General features: G+C 41.6%; 1 protein-coding gene across 5 annotated transcripts in view; it reads left to right on the plus strand.

Annotated features, from left to right (window-relative positions):
- The window catches only part of fermt2 (FERM domain containing kindlin 2), a 109,031-nt gene extending 96,953 nt beyond the window's left edge, over positions 1-12,078 (plus strand). For 3 of the 5 annotated variants that reach the window (XM_078406673.1, XM_078406677.1, XM_078406674.1), the window contains 4 exons: positions 1,127-1,147; positions 1,692-1,816; positions 4,933-5,074; positions 10,940-12,078. In XM_078406673.1, the coding sequence (XP_078262799.1) occupies positions 1,127-1,147; positions 1,692-1,816; positions 4,933-5,074; positions 10,940-11,113 (462 nt within the window). In that variant the 3' untranslated portion in view covers positions 11,114-12,078. The remainder of the gene's footprint in view (positions 1-1,126; positions 1,148-1,691; positions 1,817-4,932; positions 5,075-10,939) is intronic. The other 2 variants (XM_078406676.1, XM_078406678.1) reach the window with 1 other exon arrangement.
- Positions 12,079-20,300: the final 8,222 nt, after the last annotated feature.

The raw sequence follows: 20,300 nt of genomic DNA on the forward strand, positions 1-20,300 counted from the left end.
GGAGCATCCGGAGGAATCCACATGTCACAAGGAGAACATGCAAACTCCACACAGATAGCACCTGTGGTCGGGTCTCTGGCTCTATCAGCTGTGCAACAGTGCTGCCCCAAACTTCCCTTGAAGTTTTGACTCTACATAAGATGTATTTAAAACCAAATCAACAAATGTTTTATCCATGTTTCATGTGCAATGTTCCTTCATGCTACACACCTGAATCTTTCTTTAGAACAAACTGTTGCTCACTTTAAACAATTGTGCATATTTCTAATAACCATTTCTAGTGGTTATTGGCTATTCCAGTCCAAAGACATCTTGCTTATTTCCAAGGAATTGGACATATTGATTAAATTATCTGCCATTTCCTCCTCCAAAAGCATAACGTGTACACGTATCTCTCTCTCTCAGGCATCTGTAGTCCTGTGTGCTTTATTAGTCAATTTATTTCTGCCCCTAATCTACCTATAATGTATTTTCCTTAAATGCCAATATTATTGCTGCTGACATATTCCGTAGGAATGTTTAACATCTCTGTCCTATCTTTTACAATTATGGCCTGCAGCTTGATTTGAGCAGCCCTAACTAACCCCTCCATCACATGATGAGACATTGATTTAAACATTTTTGATTACAACATTGATGTCTATAATGTGCAAAATTTCTGGTATTGAGGAGAATCAAACAAAACTGTAATCTCAATACAGAATGGTAATCAGAGATGTTTTTCATGGGTATGCACAACTTTTAGAAAGCATTATGTTCTCTTTTTCTCCACAATCTGTATAGAACGGTATAGAAATCTTATAGTGGACTTTTAGAATGTGGTGAGTCTATGATATTTCCTCAAACACAGAATACCATTTCCTTGGTAATTAGTGGTAACCGGGTGATTTTGGTACTCATAATATTTATCCAATAGATCACTTGCATTGTTAACGATATTTTGTTTATAAAGTTGCATGTACAACTAGTTAGATATGAATAATGTATTTAATTGCTCTGGGGATTTGCTTTGAGTGGTGGGAGGCAGATGGATGGGTGTGAAAAGCTGTTTGTGTGCTGCTTTTAACCTTATTCTTACTGCATTTTCTTTCAACTTCCTTTGCCCTCTTCATGCTGCCCTCTTCAGCCAGGCTATGTAAGGGACTTGGTAAGTGGTTGGTTCAGTCCCTGTGATGGGAAGAATGTTTTTTGTGTGTATGTGTGTGTGTTTGTGTGTGGGCTGCCATGTGTGTCAGAATTGTTAAATGTTAACGCTGAAGTGAAAACCTCCACTAAATCCAATCTTAGACAAAGAACAATCAGTACATGAGAATAATGCAGTTTTAATGAAATCTGACACCAGAGAGTTCAAACTAAGCTCTGCTCCCTTTTTTAACATTGAAGGTTCTTGCAGTGAATCCTGAGGTTGAAGACCATCAGCATAATTGAAAGACTGTCTACAGGAATGTACAACTGCCTATTTGGTTGATTGTGTGACAGTGGAAGTTTTTTCTGGAGCTAAATGTTTTTTTTAACAAACGAAAACTAACTTTCCAGTCCTGAACATGTCTACGTGCCTAACCTCGACTCAGGTTTTTGCTATTCTCTCATTTTGTTTTCTGTTTACTGTTGACTGCTCTTCTGATAACACTTCCTTGGCACTGCTGTGGAAAAAAGTTTTTTATTATTATTATTATTTCATTCCTTTTCAGATCTCTGCCAGAATCCTTGAGGCCCATCAGAATGTAGCTCAGATGAGCCTCATAGAAGCAAAGATGAGGTTTATTCAGGCTTGGCAATCCTTGCCTGAGTTTGGCATCACTCATTTCATTTCGAGGTAACAAGCTACATTTTATTCACAATTGCCTCAGCAGAAATTTAGTATGCTCTTTGCAATTTTTTGTAGGCATTAAACAAGTGCCAAATCTTGAAGGTGAGACCCATCATCTTACTTTCGTCAGCAGCTGCATAAAGTTACCATGTGATTGATTTTTAAATGTGGTTCTGTGCCTGTTTCCGTGTGTGTATTAAAATGAACATTCAACCAATATACCAAAAGTAATCCCGTCCTTTCTCTAAAGTGGGCTATAAATGTATCGTAAAGGCCTTTTTGTTTACACAAATTTCTTAAAAGTCTTATTTTTGTAGACTATCTCTCTCTCTGAAGGAGATTTGGACATGACTTGCCATAGGTTTAGGTTTATTATTGTCACATGTACCGAGGTACAGTAAAAAGCTTTTGTTTGCATGCTATCTAATCAAATCAATTAATATTATACATGAATACAATCAGGCCAAATGCAAGCACAAAGAGAGCAAAGGGGAATGATACCAGAGGGCAGAACCTAGTTTCTCAGCATTGTAGCTTAACAGTCCAATGTCTGCATTGAGGTAGGTTTGGAGGATCAGGACTGTACCCTAGTTTGAGGGAGAACCGTTCAGTGGTCTAGTAAGAGCGGGGGAGAAAGCTGTTCCTGTGTCAGGTGGTAAACAAACCTCCATATCCCTCTCACATTAGGGTGAATTTAAAAAATTAAAATGAAAAGATAGCTATGTTATTAGGAATGAATATTCTGCAGGATTCCTCTCCCTTTTCTTACTCCTGATTGACACCACACAGTAGCAGAAAACCAACCTCTTCCACTTTCATGATTCTGAGCCCCTAGTTATCGCAAAGCAAGGTTTTCTACACAACCATCGGATATCACTTGACGACAAGCTCCCTTCCCATCTGATCAATTGGCTGGAAGTTGTTGCGTGTAATCAATTTTGTGCGGTATTACATTTCACACGGTGATGATGGTGTGTGACGAGGTGGTATTACATTACATTACAAAAGCAGATAACTGCAGGTGTTGGAAATCTAGAATAAAAGAAGAAAATACTGGACATAGTTGGTTGGGTGGGCACAATCTATGTAAGACAAACAGTTAACATTTGCCAGCAGATATTTACTTCCTGTGAGCTAGACACAGGGATGTACTTGTGTTCCTTACTGTTTGATTAAGCCCCTTTGGCCCTCCAAGCCTACGCCAATCATATCATATCATATCATATATATACAGCCGGAAACAGGCCTTTTCGGCCCTCCAAGTCCGTGCCGCCCAGTGATCCCCGTACATTAACACTATCCTACACCCACTAGGGACAATTTTTTTACATTTACCCAGCCAATTAACCTACATACCTGTACGTCTTTGGAGTGTGGGAGGAAACCGAAGATCTCGGAGAAAACCCACGCAGGTCACGGGGAGAACGTACAAACTCCTTACAGTGCAGCACCCGTAGTCAGGATCGAACCTGAGTCTCCGGCGCTGCATTCGCTGTAAAGCAGCAACTCTACCGCTGCGCTACCGTGCCGCCTGTTCACACTAGTTCTGTGTTGTCCCGCTTTTGCTTCCACTTCATACACACTGGGAGTGATTTTAAGGAGGGCCAATTAACCTACAGGCCGAACGTCTTTTGGGATGTGGGAGGGAACTAGAGGACCCAGAGGAAACCCATGCAGTCACAGGGAAAACGTACAAACTCCACACAGACAGCACCCGGGGTCAGGATCAAATCCAGGTTTCTGGTACAGTGAGGCAGCAATTGTTAACCTGCAACTGTCATGTCTAGTCCCCTTTCCCTGTGGGGGAAAAGGAAGAGTGGAAAGACGTAACACGGCGAGTCAGGCAGCACCCCTGGAGAACATAGATAGCTAACGTTTCGGATCAGAACCCTCCCTCAGGCTGATTGCAGAGGTCTCCGATGAAGGTCGGTAGGGACTGGACAAGGGGGGACAGAATAGAATCATGGTATGTGGTGATGGGTTCATTGGGGCAAGAGTAGGCAGAAACAATGGGTCTGCCAGGGCAGTCCTGTTTGTGGATTTTGGGGAGGAGATGGAAATGTACAGTGTGGGGCTGAGCAACGATAAAGTTGGAGTGGAAATCTGTCCTCTGGGTCTGTTATGTATCCCCTAGTGTGTAAAATGAGTTGCATTTCCAATAGCTGGAAGGTTGTTCATTTACCCATAGGTTGGCACGGGCAGAGAAATTTTAAGAGCTTGCTGAATTTTGCCTCTTCAGCTTTGCGCACCAATAAATTAACATTGATCTTTGCTCCAACTATGGATAAATGTGACTTTCCTTCCTTGTTTGAAGAGACCGGAGACCTTGATATGATCCCTCCCTTTTTGAAATTGAAAACACTTAAACAGCCAACATTTGTGTTTTTAAATAATTTCAGTAGGAAGGTCAGCAATGAAGCCAGAAGGAAAAAAACAAAATATTTTTGAGGGATGTATCCTCTGGAAATTCTCCAGAAAATCAAGCTTTAGTTTGAATACAGTAATTGCTGCCACTCACTGTATTACCATGTTTGGTAAAGGTCGACCATGGGGAATGTTTCTTGAAATATTGCAGCTTGCATCCGAGAATCTGCTCCTAGCTTACATTCCTTTACATGCAAGGCAATTGGAGTATCTGCATACAGCTAACTACCGAGCATCTCCTTGAAGCAACATTAAATGCCAAAAAAAGTCACACAAATTCTGTATTTAAAATTGTGTAACAGAATACGGCTGCTAGATCAGGCGGAGATTGTGGGAGCTTGTTCTGTCTCAGCACATGATTACAGAAATGTAGGCACAATGATCTGCAGATGCTGCGTTACAAAACCAAGACAGAACATATTGGAGTAACTCAGCGCATTAGGCAGCACCTCTCCTCTGGAGAACATGGATAGGCAACGTTTTGAGCCAGGATCCTCCTTTAAAAATAACGAATGATATGCGACCAGCACCAAAAGCACTGGCGTGATTAATTTTTGAAAATAAGTCTAATATTTGTGAAGTGGCTGCTTGTCAGTGATTATCAGAGCTTTTTATACTTTGTAGTTGAAATACTTTAATCATGCTTGCTGCCACCAAGCTGCCCTTTAAAATGATATATTTCATTTGTTGCATTTTAGGTTTCAAGGAAGTAAGAAAGATGATCTGATTGGCATAGCTTACAATCGGTTGATCAGGATGGATTCAAGCACGGGGGATGCAATCAAGACATGGAGATTCAGCAACATGAAACAGTGGAATGTAAATTGGGAGATCAAAATGGTAATTATAAAATGTCCTGAATCGTTAAGACGATATTTAAATGTTATCACAGAATCTTTAACTTCTGATAATTGTCTGCAGTGTGAGACATCATATGAGTAAATTAGAACTGATGATGTGCAAATAACAAAATCCAAGTTGAAATATTTTAGTGTATAAGTTACATTTTTATATTGACTTTCTCTTCATAAAAGCGGAATGTTGCAGATGTTGTAGGTAAGGGCAGGTGAAGTATAGTTTCAAGAGTCAAGAGTGTTTAATTGACAAATGTACCGAAACAGAACAATGAAACTATTAATACTCAATAGATAACATAATAAACTATCAAAAAAAAGTTAAATCAATTTAAATTTTAAAAAACAATATTAGTGCAAAATACACAAAAGGCCAAAATTCCTTGTGCAACTAAGGCAGCTCGAAGTTTAGTTGGTGTTCAAGAGCGTGGTTTTCAGACTCGTGTACCACCTTCATGATGGCAAGAATGGAATGAGAGCGTGGCCAGGCTGGTGTAGATCCTTGATGACACTGGCTGCCTTTTTGAGGCAGCGCCTCCTATAAATCCCTTTGATGGTGGAGAGGTCAGTACCCATAATGGACCGGGCAATATCCACCCTCTTCTTGTAGTCTCCTTCATTCCTGGCCTTTTCGAGTTTACGACCAGGCGGTGAAGCTACCAGTCAATATGCTCTCTACAGTACACCTATAGATGTTCAAGAGAGTATACATCTACTTATCAAATCTTCTCAATCTTTGATGGAAAGGAAGTGTTGATTGGTTTTCTTTATGATTGCATCAATGTGCTGGGTCCAGGACAGTTCTTCAGAGATATGCACGCCAAGGATCTTGAAGTGGTTAAATGTTCCAGCACTGTCCCATCAAAGAAGTCAAGTCAATTTTATTTGTATAGCACATTTAAACACAATCCACGTTGACCAAAGTGCTGTACATAGAAGGGTCTCGACCCGAAATGTCACCCATTCCTTCTCTCCCGAGATGCTGCCTGACCTGCTGAGTTACTCCAGCATTTTGTGAAAAAATGCTGTACATCAGTGCAGGTACTAAAAAAGAGCATACAAAAGCACACAAACCTAACATACATAAACAGTATACAGAGCCCCCTCAGAGGGCCTCAAATGCTAGGGAATAGAAGTAGGTTTTGAACCTGGACTTGAAGGAGTCAATGGAGGGGGCTGTTCTGATGGGGGAGTGGGATGCTGTTCCACAATTTTGGAAAATTTGTAAGAATCCAAGAGTGTTTTCTGCAACAGTGTACTGATAGTCCAAATCGAGGAGGGGCCATTCTGGACCTTTTGTTAGGAAAAGGGCCTGGCCAGGTGACTGCTGTTTCAATGGAAGAGCTTTTTGGGAATATTGATCACAACTCCATATGTATTAAGATAGTTATGAGTAAGGATACATCTGAACCTTGGGGAAATTATTAAATTGGGGGAGGACAAATGACAACATTATTAGGCAGGAGCTAGGGAGTGTAAATTTAGAGCAGCTGTTATTGGGCGTCCATGTCTGACATGTGGAAGTTGTTTAAAGTTAACCAGAGTTCAAGACCAGCATGTTCCAGGAAGGAGGATGGAAAAGGGTGGCAAAGAAAGAGAATTCTGGATGACCAAAGAGGTTGTAAATTTGGACAAAGAGAAATAGGAAGCATATACTTGAGGTTCAGGAACTCGAGCAGGGAATTGTGAGGGCCCGGAAAATATTATTGGCAATTTGAAATATGGAGAACACAGTTGGATTAAAGGCATTTTATACATTAGAGGGTAACTAGGGAGAGAGAGTAGGAACACTCAATGATAAAGGAGAGAATTTGTGCTTGGACTGCAGGCAAGATACTAAAGGAGTACTTTGCATTGGTATTCGCCAAAGACAAGGCATGGAAGACAGTGAGATCAAAATACGGTGTACTGATATTCTAGGGCATTTTAAGATCAAGAGGGAGGGGCTTTTGGATCTCATGAAGAACATTAATTGGTAGATCCAAAGAGCCTGATGGAATCTTTCCCAGGTTAATAAGAGAGGCAAGAAAGGAGATTGAAAGGATGTTGACTAAGGTCTGTAGATCTTCTCTAACCACAGGTATGGTCTCAGGCGGCTGGAGAGTAGCAAATTTTGGACTTTGTTTAAGAAGGGAAGTAGAGATATTCTAGGAAATCATATGCTGGTGAGCCTCACATCAGTGGAAAGGAAGCTATTTGAGAAAATTCTTCGGGACAGGATTTACTCACATTTGGAAGAGAATAGTCAGCATGGCTTTGTCCATGGTAGGTCGTATCTTATAAACGATTGTGTTTTGGGGGAGCTGATGAAGATCATTGGTGAGGATAGAGCAGAGGATGTTGTTTACAGGGATTTCAGGAAAGCATTTGTCAAAGTACCTCATGGTAGGCTGATCCAGTAGATTAAGATTATGGTGACATGGTAGTTTGGTATCCTAATTGGCTTACTGGCTGGAGGTGTTTCACAGGTGTCTGTGCTGGAACCTCTGTTTTTTTATATAAATGGGGGGAAATATAGATATGTTAATTAGTAATTTAGAAAAATAGGTGCAAGAGTAGGCCATTCGGCCCTTCGAGCCAGCACTGGCATTCAATATGATCATTGTTGATCATCTAAAATCAGTACCCCGTTCCTGCTTTTTCCCCCATATCCCTTGATTCCTTTAGCCCTAAGAGCTAAACCTAACTATCTCTTGAAAACATTCAGTGAATTGGCCTCCACTGTCTTCTGTGGCAGAGAATTCCACAGATTCACAACTTTCTGGGTGAAAAGATTTTTCCTCATCTCAGTCCAAAATGGCCTACCCCTTATTCTTAAACTGACCCCCTGGTTCTGGACTCCCCTAACACGGGGAACAGTTTTCCTGCATCTAGCCTGTCCAATCCTTTAAGAATTTTATATGTTTCTATAAGATCCCCTCTCATCCTTTTAAATTCCAGTGAAAACAAGCCCAGTCGACCCATTCTTTCATCATACGTCAGTCCCGCCATCCCGGGAATTAATCTGGTGAACCTACGCTCGATAGCAATAGCGTCCTTCCTCAAATTAGGAGACCAAAACTGCACACAATACTCCAGGTGCATCTCACCAGGGCCCTGTACAACTGCAGTGGGACCTCCTTGCTCCTAAACTTAAATCCTCTCGCAATGAAAGCCAACCTACCATTAGCTTTCTTCACGGCCTGCTGTACCTGCATGCTTACTTTGTGACTGATGTCCAAGCACACCCAGGTCTCGTTGCACCTCCCCTTTTCCTAATCTGATGAAGGGTCTCGACCCGAAACGTCACCCATTCCTTCCCTCCAGAGATGCTGCCTGTCCCACTGAGTTACTCCAGCATTTTGTGTCTACCATTTAGATAATAATCTGCCTTCCTGTTCTTGCCACCAAAGTGGATAACCTCACATTTACCCACATTATACTGCATCAGCCATGCATCTGCCCACTCACCCAACCTATCCAAGCAAGTCACCCTGCAGCCTCATAGCATCCTCCTCGCAGCTCACACTGCCACCCAGCTTTATGTCATCCACAAACTTGGAGATGTTACATTTAATTCCCTCGTCTAAATCGTTAAGATAGTTTGCAGATAACAAAAAAATTGGTGGAGTTGCAGACGATGAAGAAGACTGTCAAAGGATACAGTAGGATTTGTAGAGAAATGGCAGATGGAGTTTAATCCTGGCAAATGTGGGTTGTTCCTGTTCGGAAGAGGAAAATGTTAATTTTATGGTAGCAATCTTACAACTAATGTACAGAGGTAACACGGGTCCCAGTCTTCAGCTCATTGAAAATGGAAACACAAAGGGTGGCACTGTGGTGCAGCGGTAGAGTTGCTGCCTTACAGAGACCCGGGTTTGATCCTGACTACAGGCGTTATCTGTATGGAGTTTGCACGTTCTCCCTGTTTCTGCTTGTGTTTTCTCCTGGTGCTCCGGCTTTCTCCCACATTCCAAAGAATTTCAGGTATGTTGGTTAATTGGCTCCTGTAAAATGTCCCTTGGGTGTAGGATAGAACTAGTGTATGGCATGATTGTTAGTCAGCACAGAACCGTTGTGCCGAAAGGCCTGTTTCCACACTGTATCTCCAAAATTAAGTTAAATAGATAGAGTGGTAAAGAAGACATATCATTTGCCTGCTTTCATTGGTTTGGGCGTTGAGGACATCTTGTTGCTGCTTTATAGGACTTTGGCTGACCACATTTGATTGTGTGCAGGTCTGGTTGCCCATTAAGTAAGGATGCCAAGGTTTTGGTGAGGGTGCAGAAGAGGCCTGTTGAAATGCTGCGTGGATGAGGGGTATTAGCTGTGAGGAGTGGTTGAATAAACTTGGATTATTTTCTCTGAAGTGTCAGAGACTAAGGGGAAAACCTGAAAAGTATATAAAATTATGAGAACCATTGCTAGGGTTGATAGTTAGAATCATTTTTCCAGGAAAGACAAGAGAACATAGTTCATGGTGAGTGGTGGGGGGGGGGGGGGGGGGGGGGAGTTTCAAGGAAATATGCAGGCAAGTTTTTTACATGGACAGTAGTGAGTGTTTGGAAAGTGCCGCCAGGGGTGGAGGTGGAGAAAGATATGATAGTGCCAGTTAAAAGGCTTTTACAGAGACACATGGATGTGCAGGGAAAGGAGGAATATGGATAATATGTAGCCAGAAAGGATTAGCATCATGACTGGCGAAGACGTCATGGGGCCTGTTCCTGTGCTGTTCTAAACGTTAGGGTACCCTGTGCAGTTCTGGTTTCTTTACAGCAAAAATATAATTACTGGAGAGCATGCAGCTAAAAAGGGTTTTGCTCTGAGGGAAGATTGAACTGTACACTGAGAATGCCACAGTGATGGTAAATGAGATAAGGCAGGCAGAATGGCATTTAAGTTCCAGTTGGATTTAGTTCCACATCCGAACAAGTTATCAAGCATGTAGAACCTGTCTGCATTTGAAATGCTTCCGTACCAAAATCAAAACTAATAGTTTCTGGGGGTTTTTTTGGAGGTTAGTATAGAATATGAACAGCGGCTTGTGCAAGGACAAAATCACAATTATTTCCTCCTGTGTATAACATCTGTCTTCAGTCATTTCCCATGACCTTTAAAGATAACTTTCCAAAATACAGTGTACACAATGAAAGTCCTGTGACAACCAATTTTAATTAGAGCGAAACACAAAGTGGCGGAGTATCTCAGCGGGCCGGGCAGCATCGTTGGAGGGTCTCAACCAGAAACGTCACTTATCCATGCCCTCCACAGATGCTGCCTGACCAGCTGAGATACTCCCACACTTTGTGTTTGCTCAAGATTCCAGCATCCGCAGTTCCTTGTGTCCTAATTTTAATTAGATGTGCTTGTGAGATGTTTCTACTAGTGGGAGAGTCTAGGTTCAGAGCCCACAGCCTCGGAATAAAATGACAAGGGGATATGAGGAGGATAGTGAATCTGTGGAATTCATTGCCACAGACGACTGTGGAAGACAAGTTATTGGGTGTTTTTAAGGCGCAAATTGACAGATTCTTGATTAGTAAGGTTATGGGGAGAAGGCAGGAGAATGGGGTTGAGAGGGAAAGATAGATCAGGCATGATTGAATGGGCAGAGTAGACTTGATGGGCCGAATGGCCTAATTCTGCTCCTATAAACTATAACTTGTTCCTTTCTAGCTGCATCTTTACTTATCATTTTAGAAATAAATTAGAAAACTCATAGCATTAATGATTAATAAATGTGGATAATGCAGATGCCTGATCAAAAGTAATTGCAAAGTAGATGTCTTTAATTTTGCAGAAATATTATTCTACTTGAAATGTTTGCAAGAATGTTTGTTAAAATTGCATTGCACTTTTGCACTCTGCTCAGGTGACTGTTGAGTTTGCTGATGAAGTTCGGCTTTCGTTTATCTGTGGAGACATTGATTGCAAGGTCGTTCACGAGTTCATCGGCGGTTACATCTTCCTATCGACGCGGGCTAAAGATCAGAATGAGAGCTTGGATGAAGATATGTTCTTTAAGCTTACCAGTGGATGGATGTGACAAAGGATGTGATTCAGCCATCGAAAAGGTCTTTTTTAGATGAGTGCTGTTACTCGACATATATTGCTTATTCCAATAAGCGCCGTGTACTGTAACCTTTTATCATGACTTTTGTTTTTGTTTTAGTTATCAGATCAGTTAACACTGTATGTGCACTAACAGGAGCACTTCTTAGTATCTAGCTACCAAACAACCTACTGCAGATTTGGGCGTGGCATGCTCACCACATGTGACCTTGAAAGATCCCTCATCACCAATCTGTTTCGTAAAGAAAGCCTCGGAATCAGCCATACAGTTTTAATAATAAGTAAGTTACCTATGAAGTGTATGCCTACGACAGGAGGAAAAAAACTTCATATATTTATCAAACTTTGCATGTGTTTGTGCCTTTATCAACCATAACCCATAACTCCCAACATAAATCAGGACTACTATAGCAACATAGAAAACTAGGGTAGTTTTGTTTGGAAATCAAAGAACACAGCTCATTGTTTTAGCTTGCATATCAAAATGTCTGGTTATTAGTTTAATTTACTTTATATTGCCAAGTTTTTTTTTACACCTTATAGTATTATGTGAAGCCATTTTAATCATCAGCATTAGTTACCTTTTTTCCACGTAAAGTATGAAATCTTTCCAATACATTATGAAGTAATGCTATATTAAGTATGTTTTTTTTCATGTAACTAATGTAAAAACAAGTTTTATATAATTGTACAGTTTTTAGACTACAGCATCACATCAGTTAATGTGCTTACAATGTATTATGTTTGGATGTGTTTTACAAGCATAGCTAACAGTAAAAAAATTATTTCAATGAAATGAATTAATTTTTGAACCTTGATTAATTTTATCATGTTTAACTGTAGCAACTCGCTGACATTGTGCCACCGACATCCTAAACAGTGAAGCCTAATGTTTGTTTTCAAAATTATGTATAAATGCATTTATTTTAAATAAAAGTGAAATCTTTTATTTAACATGTCCCTTTCACTATTTGTTTAAAATGAAATTTGGATTAAGGTTAACTGGTTAGCTAAGCAGCGACTTCTAAATATATTGCACAGAAGACTTGATGTGAAAATAAAAGTAAGTTGCAGCTGGACCTTCGATTGGTAACTAAATATTGCAAAAACTCTCCAGCTCTGTCCTGCTGGCCCACATCCTCATTAACAGCAATCGATGAAGTTCTTGAGCATCTATGCAAAAAATTTGAACATTTTGTAATGGGTAGTAAAGCGTGGTAAAAGTTTGAAAGCATCCTGTCCAATTTACTTGATGAAAGGCATGTGGTCAGCCTTATGAGCTGCCAAAACGTGCAAAGTCATTAGGAACCTGTGGATCTTTATCTGGTTCCTGTCTCCATCGCCGTTAAGGAAAGAACTGCAGTTGCTGGTTTAAATCGAAGGTAAACGCAAAATGCTGGAGTAACTTAGCAGGACAGGCAGCATCTCTGGAGAGAAGGAATGGGTGACGTTTTGGGTCGAGACCCACCTTTAGACCCATTCTTTCACTCCAGAGATGCTGCCTGTCCCGCTGAGTTACTCCAGCATTTTGAGTCTTCCATCACTGTTAAAGCAGACTGATTTTGAATTACCGTGTCTGGTGTGAAGAACATTGCAATTTAATGTATTTTCAGTGTGTGGTTGCAAACTGAATACTTATCCTACAAGACCTTTTACATAATTGACATATAAGTTATAAAATAGTTATACCTTATAGATTCTACAAAAATCCTCAGAAAGCTGAAAGCTTTAATTGTCGATGTTTACAATGATAGCAGTACAGTATATGCATTTGTATAGAAAACCTTTTGTGTAACCTCACACAGCAACTACTCCTTGCACATAATTACATTTATGTGGTGGGGGTATTTAATTAAAAGGCATTGATTACTAAAATCTGTATGGAGCTGATCAGATTATCTGTGCAGTTTTTTGTTTATTTAAAAAATCTTTAATACAGAGAGAAAGACAATGCATCATTATTTCAAAGCTTTTCATCTTTGCACAACATGCAGCTGCAATGAAGTTGGATGTGTTCAGGAAAAGAGACCTTTGCCAAGCAAATAAATTTGTTTCTTCCAGTACTTTGTTTTTTAGTCTCTCAGTTCCCTGCTGAATTATTCCAGCACTTTGTGTTTTGCTCAAGATTCCAGCATCTGCAGTTTTGTGTGTCTCCAATTTTATAATCAATTTGATAAAAGCTTATGATTATTGTCATCTGCCATTTATACCTTCTGTTGGTGCATTATGACTCTGGAGATGACTGTAATGTAACATTTCATAAATTATAGGAGCAGAATTAGGCCATTTGGCCCATCAGGTCAACTCTGCCATTCAATCATGGCCGATCTATCCCTCTCAGCTCCATTCTCCTACCTTCTCCCCATAACCCCTGACAATTTCACAAAGTTGGGGATGGGGAACCATTTAACAAAGGAACTATTTCAAGATGTTCATATTTTACATGTGGCAAGTAAGAAGAAAGGCACATTTGGACTCTGACCCTCATGAAACTAGTTTCACAGTGGCTTTGAAACAAAAAAGCCTATTATTAAGTGTGTTGACTCAAGAAAAGCAAACCCTAACATTTTATTGACTAAATGTTACCTATTCAGTTGTGGTTTGTAGCCTCCCAGAGACCAGATCAGACCTTGTCAGAATGATTCTCCTAACCTCTTGTTCCAGACCCCGTTTGTAAGTCTCAATGGCCACCCCTGACCCACTGAATGGTTCAAGTAGAAAATAGGTATTTTATACTTAACACAAGTTAAAGCAGTGCAGGCAGAAATCAACAGTGGGAATCATGGTCGCATTTTCAGTGTGTGTCCTCCATTCTCCAGTGTTGTCAATCATCTTTACGCACTGCACCAAAATACCATAATCGGGCCAAAGAAAGGCCTAAACACTTCAACATAATCGCATATTTGTATTTTAATTATTTCAGCCCTCGATAAATGGCCCATCTATCTATGTACTAAAACTTTTGTTTGTTTGTTCCTGAACTACAGCCAAAACAGCACATGATAGCACAACTATTTTAGGCCCACCTTACTCACCGTCGTCCCATTGGTGCAAATGGAAGAAGTTTCATTGAAATCAGTGTTATATTTTTTAAGTTATTCACATTTTAGACTTTAAATCTATCTCCTAGGGAGGAAGGGGAAGGAGGGAGGATATAAGGGGGAGGAGAGGATGCTGCACCAATGCAGAAGAGGTTTGGGTCCACTTGGTCTAGTATCCCTCTAAACCTTTCCTATCCAAGCATCTATCCATATACCTTGTGTGAATATTTGAAAAAAGTTGCCTCATGTTAATATTGATTCCCCTCCCTCTCACTTTAAAAATATACCCTCTGATTCTTGACTTCCCTATTTGGGATAAATATTGTGCATTCACCCTACTTATTCCAAATCAATTTGAAAATATTTCTTATAGTGGTTTTTGATTTTGGTTTTGTATTGGGTTTGTGTCTTAACTCCAGAGCACAGCACTCATTCTGTTAAGCAGAGTTAAATCCTTTCACTCCCCGACAGCTGTTGTAAGTTATAAAATGGACTGAGGTTTGGCAACTTCCATCGACTCCCCATAGGATGAAATTCCACAACACAACTAGGTCCTGAATTTGGTATTAATGTGCTAGTTTGTTCATGTATCTATGGCAACATTGTGGAAACATCCAAATCTACGCTGCTAAGTTGTGTACGGGAAGTTGATTCAAACTTTCTGCTGTGATTGGAGTTGAGTCATTTCTCTGGATAACTTTAGAACGATTGGGTGGTGCAACTGTTTCAAACGTCATCTGCCACATCTGCCCTGTTCAATTTGATCCCAGGCTGATGAGATCAAAGTCGGTATTTCTCGAGCTGAAATTTATTGGAGCAGTTATTATCAATTTCCCATTGAGAAAATGCCTGCGGTATCAAACTGTTCTCAAAATTATCACAACCGCACAGTGGTGCAGTTGGTAGAGTTGATGACTCAGCCCCAGACACCTGGGTTCAATCCTGACCTCGTGTTGCCTGCGGTGTTTGCACATTCTCCCTGTGACCACGTGGGTTTTATCCAGGTGCTCTGGGTTCCTCTCACACCCCCAAGTCTGTAGTGCAACCAAAGACAGAGATCACAGAGAAAATCATAGTTGCTGAGTAGTGCAGTGGTCAGGAGCCTGGTGGTTGCTCGGAAGAAGCTGTTCTTGAATCTGATGGTTACACTTTTCAGGCTCCTACACCTTCATCCCAATAGTTGTAACGAGATGTGGGCAGGGTGATGGATCTTTGATGATGCTGGCTGCCTTGAGGCAGTGCCTCCAGAAGATCTCTTGGAGGGGAAATCAATATCTGTGTGGCAAATAAGAAACATTAATAACTCGGTGTGCCACTGCATACTGATGGACCAAACACTGACATAAGCAATAATATTGGTAAGTGTTCTAGTCACTGAGATCTTGCCAGAAATCCAACTCGGGATTCACAAGCAATAAAATTTGAATAGTAATGGTGGTCTATTAAGGAGTACGGCAAGATGCCCATGTTAAACAGGTATGAGAACTATCCCAACAATGCACTGCTTTAAACTTCCCAAAAATGCTTTTGTATTTTACCTGACTACCTTATTTTATGTAAATATCACCGTATAAATGATTTTGTTTTGAATACATAAACGGAGTATATCTAAAGATGTGCATCAACTTATTCACAAGTAGAAAGGCTTTACATTATACAGTGCATCGATGCATGGCTTTGGCCAACAGGTATTTAAAACATAAATACTGACAAGACCCCAAGCCCCTTAAGTCAACATCTTCTATCCCAAGGACATTTTCTTCTCCTCCTGTCTCTCGCTTCACTTTAATGTGTGTGCACTGGGCATCTCAATTTCTTGTGGCAGCAAGTCCAGCATCTCATCACTCTGCACAAAGAAGCGTTTCCCTTTTTGATTCATCTTACTTCCATGGACTTATTTCCTGTCTCTTTTGCAAGCAACAACATATTCTCTATCGCTATCATATCGAACACTCATGGTCTTTCCAACAGCTTCCAAGCAGACACCCCAACTGTCTCTGGCAGCTCGTTCAATGTACCCGCCACCCTCTGTGTAAAAAAAAAAGTTGCCCATCAGGTTCCTATTAAATCATTTCCCTCTGACCGTAAACCTATGGTCTCTAGTTCTTGATTCCCCTGCCCTGGGAAAAAGACTGTGCATTCATCTTATTTATTCCCCCCATTATTTTATACACCTCCGTCAGTCTCCTGTGCTCCTAGGAATAAAGTCTTAACCTACCCAACTCCCTATAGCACAGGCCATTAAATCCTGGCAATATCCTCACAAATTTCTGGACCCTTTCCTGCTTAATGACGTAAAATTGTTTAATGGGAATAATGACATCTGGTCCAGTGTGGCTGCTGGTGACCTTGGCTCAGGGTACAAGGGCACAAATTCAGCAGCTCCACCATTGTTCCTGAGGTTTCCTGGGTCTTGACTGTGTTACTGTTCTCTCGGGATATCCCACTCCCCTCCTCCTGCTCTCCCGCCCTCACCCTGCATGCATCCCATTTTTTTACCAAATAAAGAAGCAGCTGTGGTTCTGTGATCTGCTTCATGTTAAATTTGCCCATAAATTGCCTTTGTTTACTTGAGTGAAACAAGTGAGAAATAGTGAAGGGTTGCAGGTGGCTGGAACAGCACATCAGCTGGTAAGTTTAAGAGCAGTAAAGGCACGTGCTGGGATCGCACTGGAATGTATACAATTCCCCTTAAACGGCGGCAGAGGTGAAGCGATGAGGTGACTGAGTAATTGCAGATTGAAAAACCTGACTGGCCTTAATCCCACAGACACCACCTCCTGTGCCATTGTTCAGATTATAAAAGGGAGAGTGGAAAATGTGGACTGCATTGATCCTTCTGTTGTATAGTCCATCCCAGTACTGTGCTTCTGTAATAGACAGATAGCACAGAAACAGACCCTTCAGCCCAACTTGTCTATGCCAACCAAGATGCCCGATCTCAGCCAGTTCCAACTTTGCCCCATATCCCTCCAAACCTTTCCTATCCATGCACCTGCCCGTGTCTTTAGTATCCTGGCCCAAAATGTCACCTATCCATGTCCTCGAGATGCTGCCTGGCCCAGAGTTTATCCAGCACTTTGTCTTTTTTTGTAATCCAGCATCTGCAGTTCCTTCTGGTTCCAAGCATCTTTTAAATGCTGTTATTGTACCTGCCTCGACTGCCCAGGATGTCACCTATCCATGTCCTCCAAAGATGCCGCCTGACCCACTGAGTTACTCCAACAATTTGTCTTTTTTTGTAGACCAGCATCTGCAGTTCTTTCTAAATTCATGCCTTTTTAATGCCGTTATAGTACCTGCCTCAACTATTTCCAGTAGTTCGGGTTCCTATTAAATCTTTCCCTCTCACCTTGTGCTGCTATTTCTTGTCTGTAGTGTTTCCCCAATCCCAACAATTATTTCCATCTGTGTGAGGAATTCTGTGATCACCTGTTTAAATGATATTTGACTTGAATTGGTGCAATGGTTTCAGCTGTTCAATGCATTACTGAAATCAATTGCAATTATGCAAATTGATATCAAGGAGGCCACTGTTAGTCTGGTGTTTCCAAAACGTCTTCCTTCTCTGGCTATGAGATGTGGTGTCACACGTGGTTGGCTGTTCATTTGGACTTTTAAGGTTGGATTTTTTTTGTTTCTCAACTTTCCTCATTGCTGCTCTTGTTTGCTCCATTGGGTTGGATATTCAGTTCAATGTACTTAATACTCAGCTGTCATTTTTAGTTTTAGTTTAGAGATACTGGTTGGAAATGACACTTTCGGCCCACAGAGACCACTGTACACTAGTACTGTCCTACACACTAGGGCCAATTTACAATTTTTACCAAAGCCAATTAACCTGCAAACCTGAGGTAGACACAAAATGCTGGAGTAACTCAGTGGGTCAGGCAGCATCTCTGGAGAGAAGGACTGAAGAAGGGTCTTGACCCGAAATTTCACCCATTCCTTCTCTCCAGAGATGCTGCCTGACTTGCTGAGTTACTCCAGCATTTTGTGTCTACCTTCGATTTAAACCAGCATCTGCAGTTTTGTTCCTACGCAACCTGCAAACCTGCACGTCTTTGGAGTGTGGGAGGAAACCGGAGCATCCGGGGGAAACTCACACAGTCATAAGGAGAATGTACAAACTGTACAGACAGCACCTGTAGTCAGGATCGAACCCTGGTCGCTGATGCTGTAAGGTAGTAATTCTACCGCAGCACCTCTGTCTGCCCCACTGGCCTTTTACTCTTTCAATAGAAATTGTTTTTTGGGAAGAGTAGAGTGGATAAGGGAGAACCAAGCGATGTGTTGTATCTGGACTTTCAGAAGGCCTTCGACAACGTCCCACATAGGAGATTGGTGTACAAACTTAAAGCACACGGTATTGAGGGTTCAGTGTTGAGGTGGATAGAAAATTGGTTGGCGGACAGGAAGCAAAGAGTAGGAATAAACGGGTCCTTTTCGGAATGGCAGGCAGTGACTAGTGGGGTACCGCAAGGCTCAGTGCTGGGACCCCAGTTATTTACAGTGTATATTAATGATTTGGACGAGGGAATTGAATGCAACATCTCTAAGTTTGCAGATGACACGAAGCTGGGTGGCAGTGTTAGCTGCGAGGAGGATGCTAGGAGGCTGCAGAGTGACTTGGATAGATTAGGCGAGTGGACAAATGCATGGCAGATGCAATATCATGTGGATAAGTGTGAGGTTATCCACTTTGGCGGCAAGAACATGAAAGCAGAGTATTACCTGAATGGTGAACGATTAGGAGAAGGGGAGATGCAACGTGACCTGGGTGTCATGGTGCACCAGTCATTGAAAGCAAGCGTGCAGGTGCAGCAGGCAGTGAAGAAAGCGAATGGTATGTTGGCATTCATAGCAAGAGGATTTGAGTTTAGGAGCAGGGAGGTTCTACTGCAGTTGTACAGGGCCTTGGTGAGACCGCACCTGGAGTATTGTGTGCAGTTTTGGGCTCCTAATCTGAGGAAAGACGTTCTTGCCTTGGAGGGAGTACAAAGAAGGTTCACTAGATTGATCCCTGGGATGGCGGGACTTTCATATGAAGAAAGACTGGATAGACTAGGCTTGTACTCGCTGGAATTTAGAAGACTGAGGGGGGATCTTATAGAAACATATAAAATTCTTAAGGGGTTGGAGAGGCTAGATGCGGGAAGATTGTTCCCGATGTTGGGGGAGTCCAGAACCAGGCTCGAAGGGCCGAATGGCCTACTCCTGCACCTATTTTCTATGTTTCTATGTAAGAGGGGAAGAGAGAAAGCTGGAAGAGAGGCGGGGTTAGTATCACAGCTCTGCAAGTGATGGATGATGACGGGGGGGGGGGGGGGGGGGGGGGGGTGATTGGGGGATGGGTGGACAAAGGCCTGAGATAAAAAGACAAAAAGTAGGAGATAAGAACAAGTGCATTGTGAAGTGGGAGAAAGGAATTAAAATTTGACCTCTGGATGACCTTGGGTTGTGTTGTCTTTGAAAATATTGGGTTATGAATAATAATAATAATGATGGAAATATCTGTTATGAGAGGTATAACTAGCGATTCAATTGTAAACAACTAAAACAGAACCGGTCTTTATATCACACTTGGAACTTGATGCTGAAACAGGAGCCTTTGCGTAGAACCAGAAGAAGCTGGGAAAGAGTTATGTAACTACCTAAAAATGGCACATCAGCGTCAGCAGATTACAAGGATCCATGTAAGTAGTGAAACAGGTATTGGATGCAATGAACTGCAGGTGCTGGTTTACAAAGAAAGACACAAAGTGCTGGAGTAACTCAGTGGTTCAGGCAGCATCTCTAGAGGACAAGGAGTTTGGGTTTTGGGTTGGGACCCTTTTTCAGACATATTGTAGGGGGGTAGGGAAAGAAAGCCTAGTTTTTTTTAATTTACCTACCCCGGCAAAAGACACTGCACTCACCCTACATATTTCCCTCATGACTTTATACACCCCTGTAAGATCACGCCTCCAAGCAACAAAGTCCTAGCTTGCCCAACCTCTCCCTGTAGCTCCAGTCTTCAAGCCTGGTAACATCATCGTAAATCTCTGCACCCTCTCCAGCTCATGAAATCATGAAGTGTGAGTTAGCACCCCTGGGCTACAGTTTGTTGTAATGGTGCAC

The sequence above is a fragment of the Rhinoraja longicauda genome, chromosome 10, assembly GCF_053455715.1.
Source record: "Rhinoraja longicauda isolate Sanriku21f chromosome 10, sRhiLon1.1, whole genome shotgun sequence".
NCBI classification, from domain to species: Eukaryota; Metazoa; Chordata; class Chondrichthyes; order Rajiformes; family Arhynchobatidae; genus Rhinoraja; species Rhinoraja longicauda.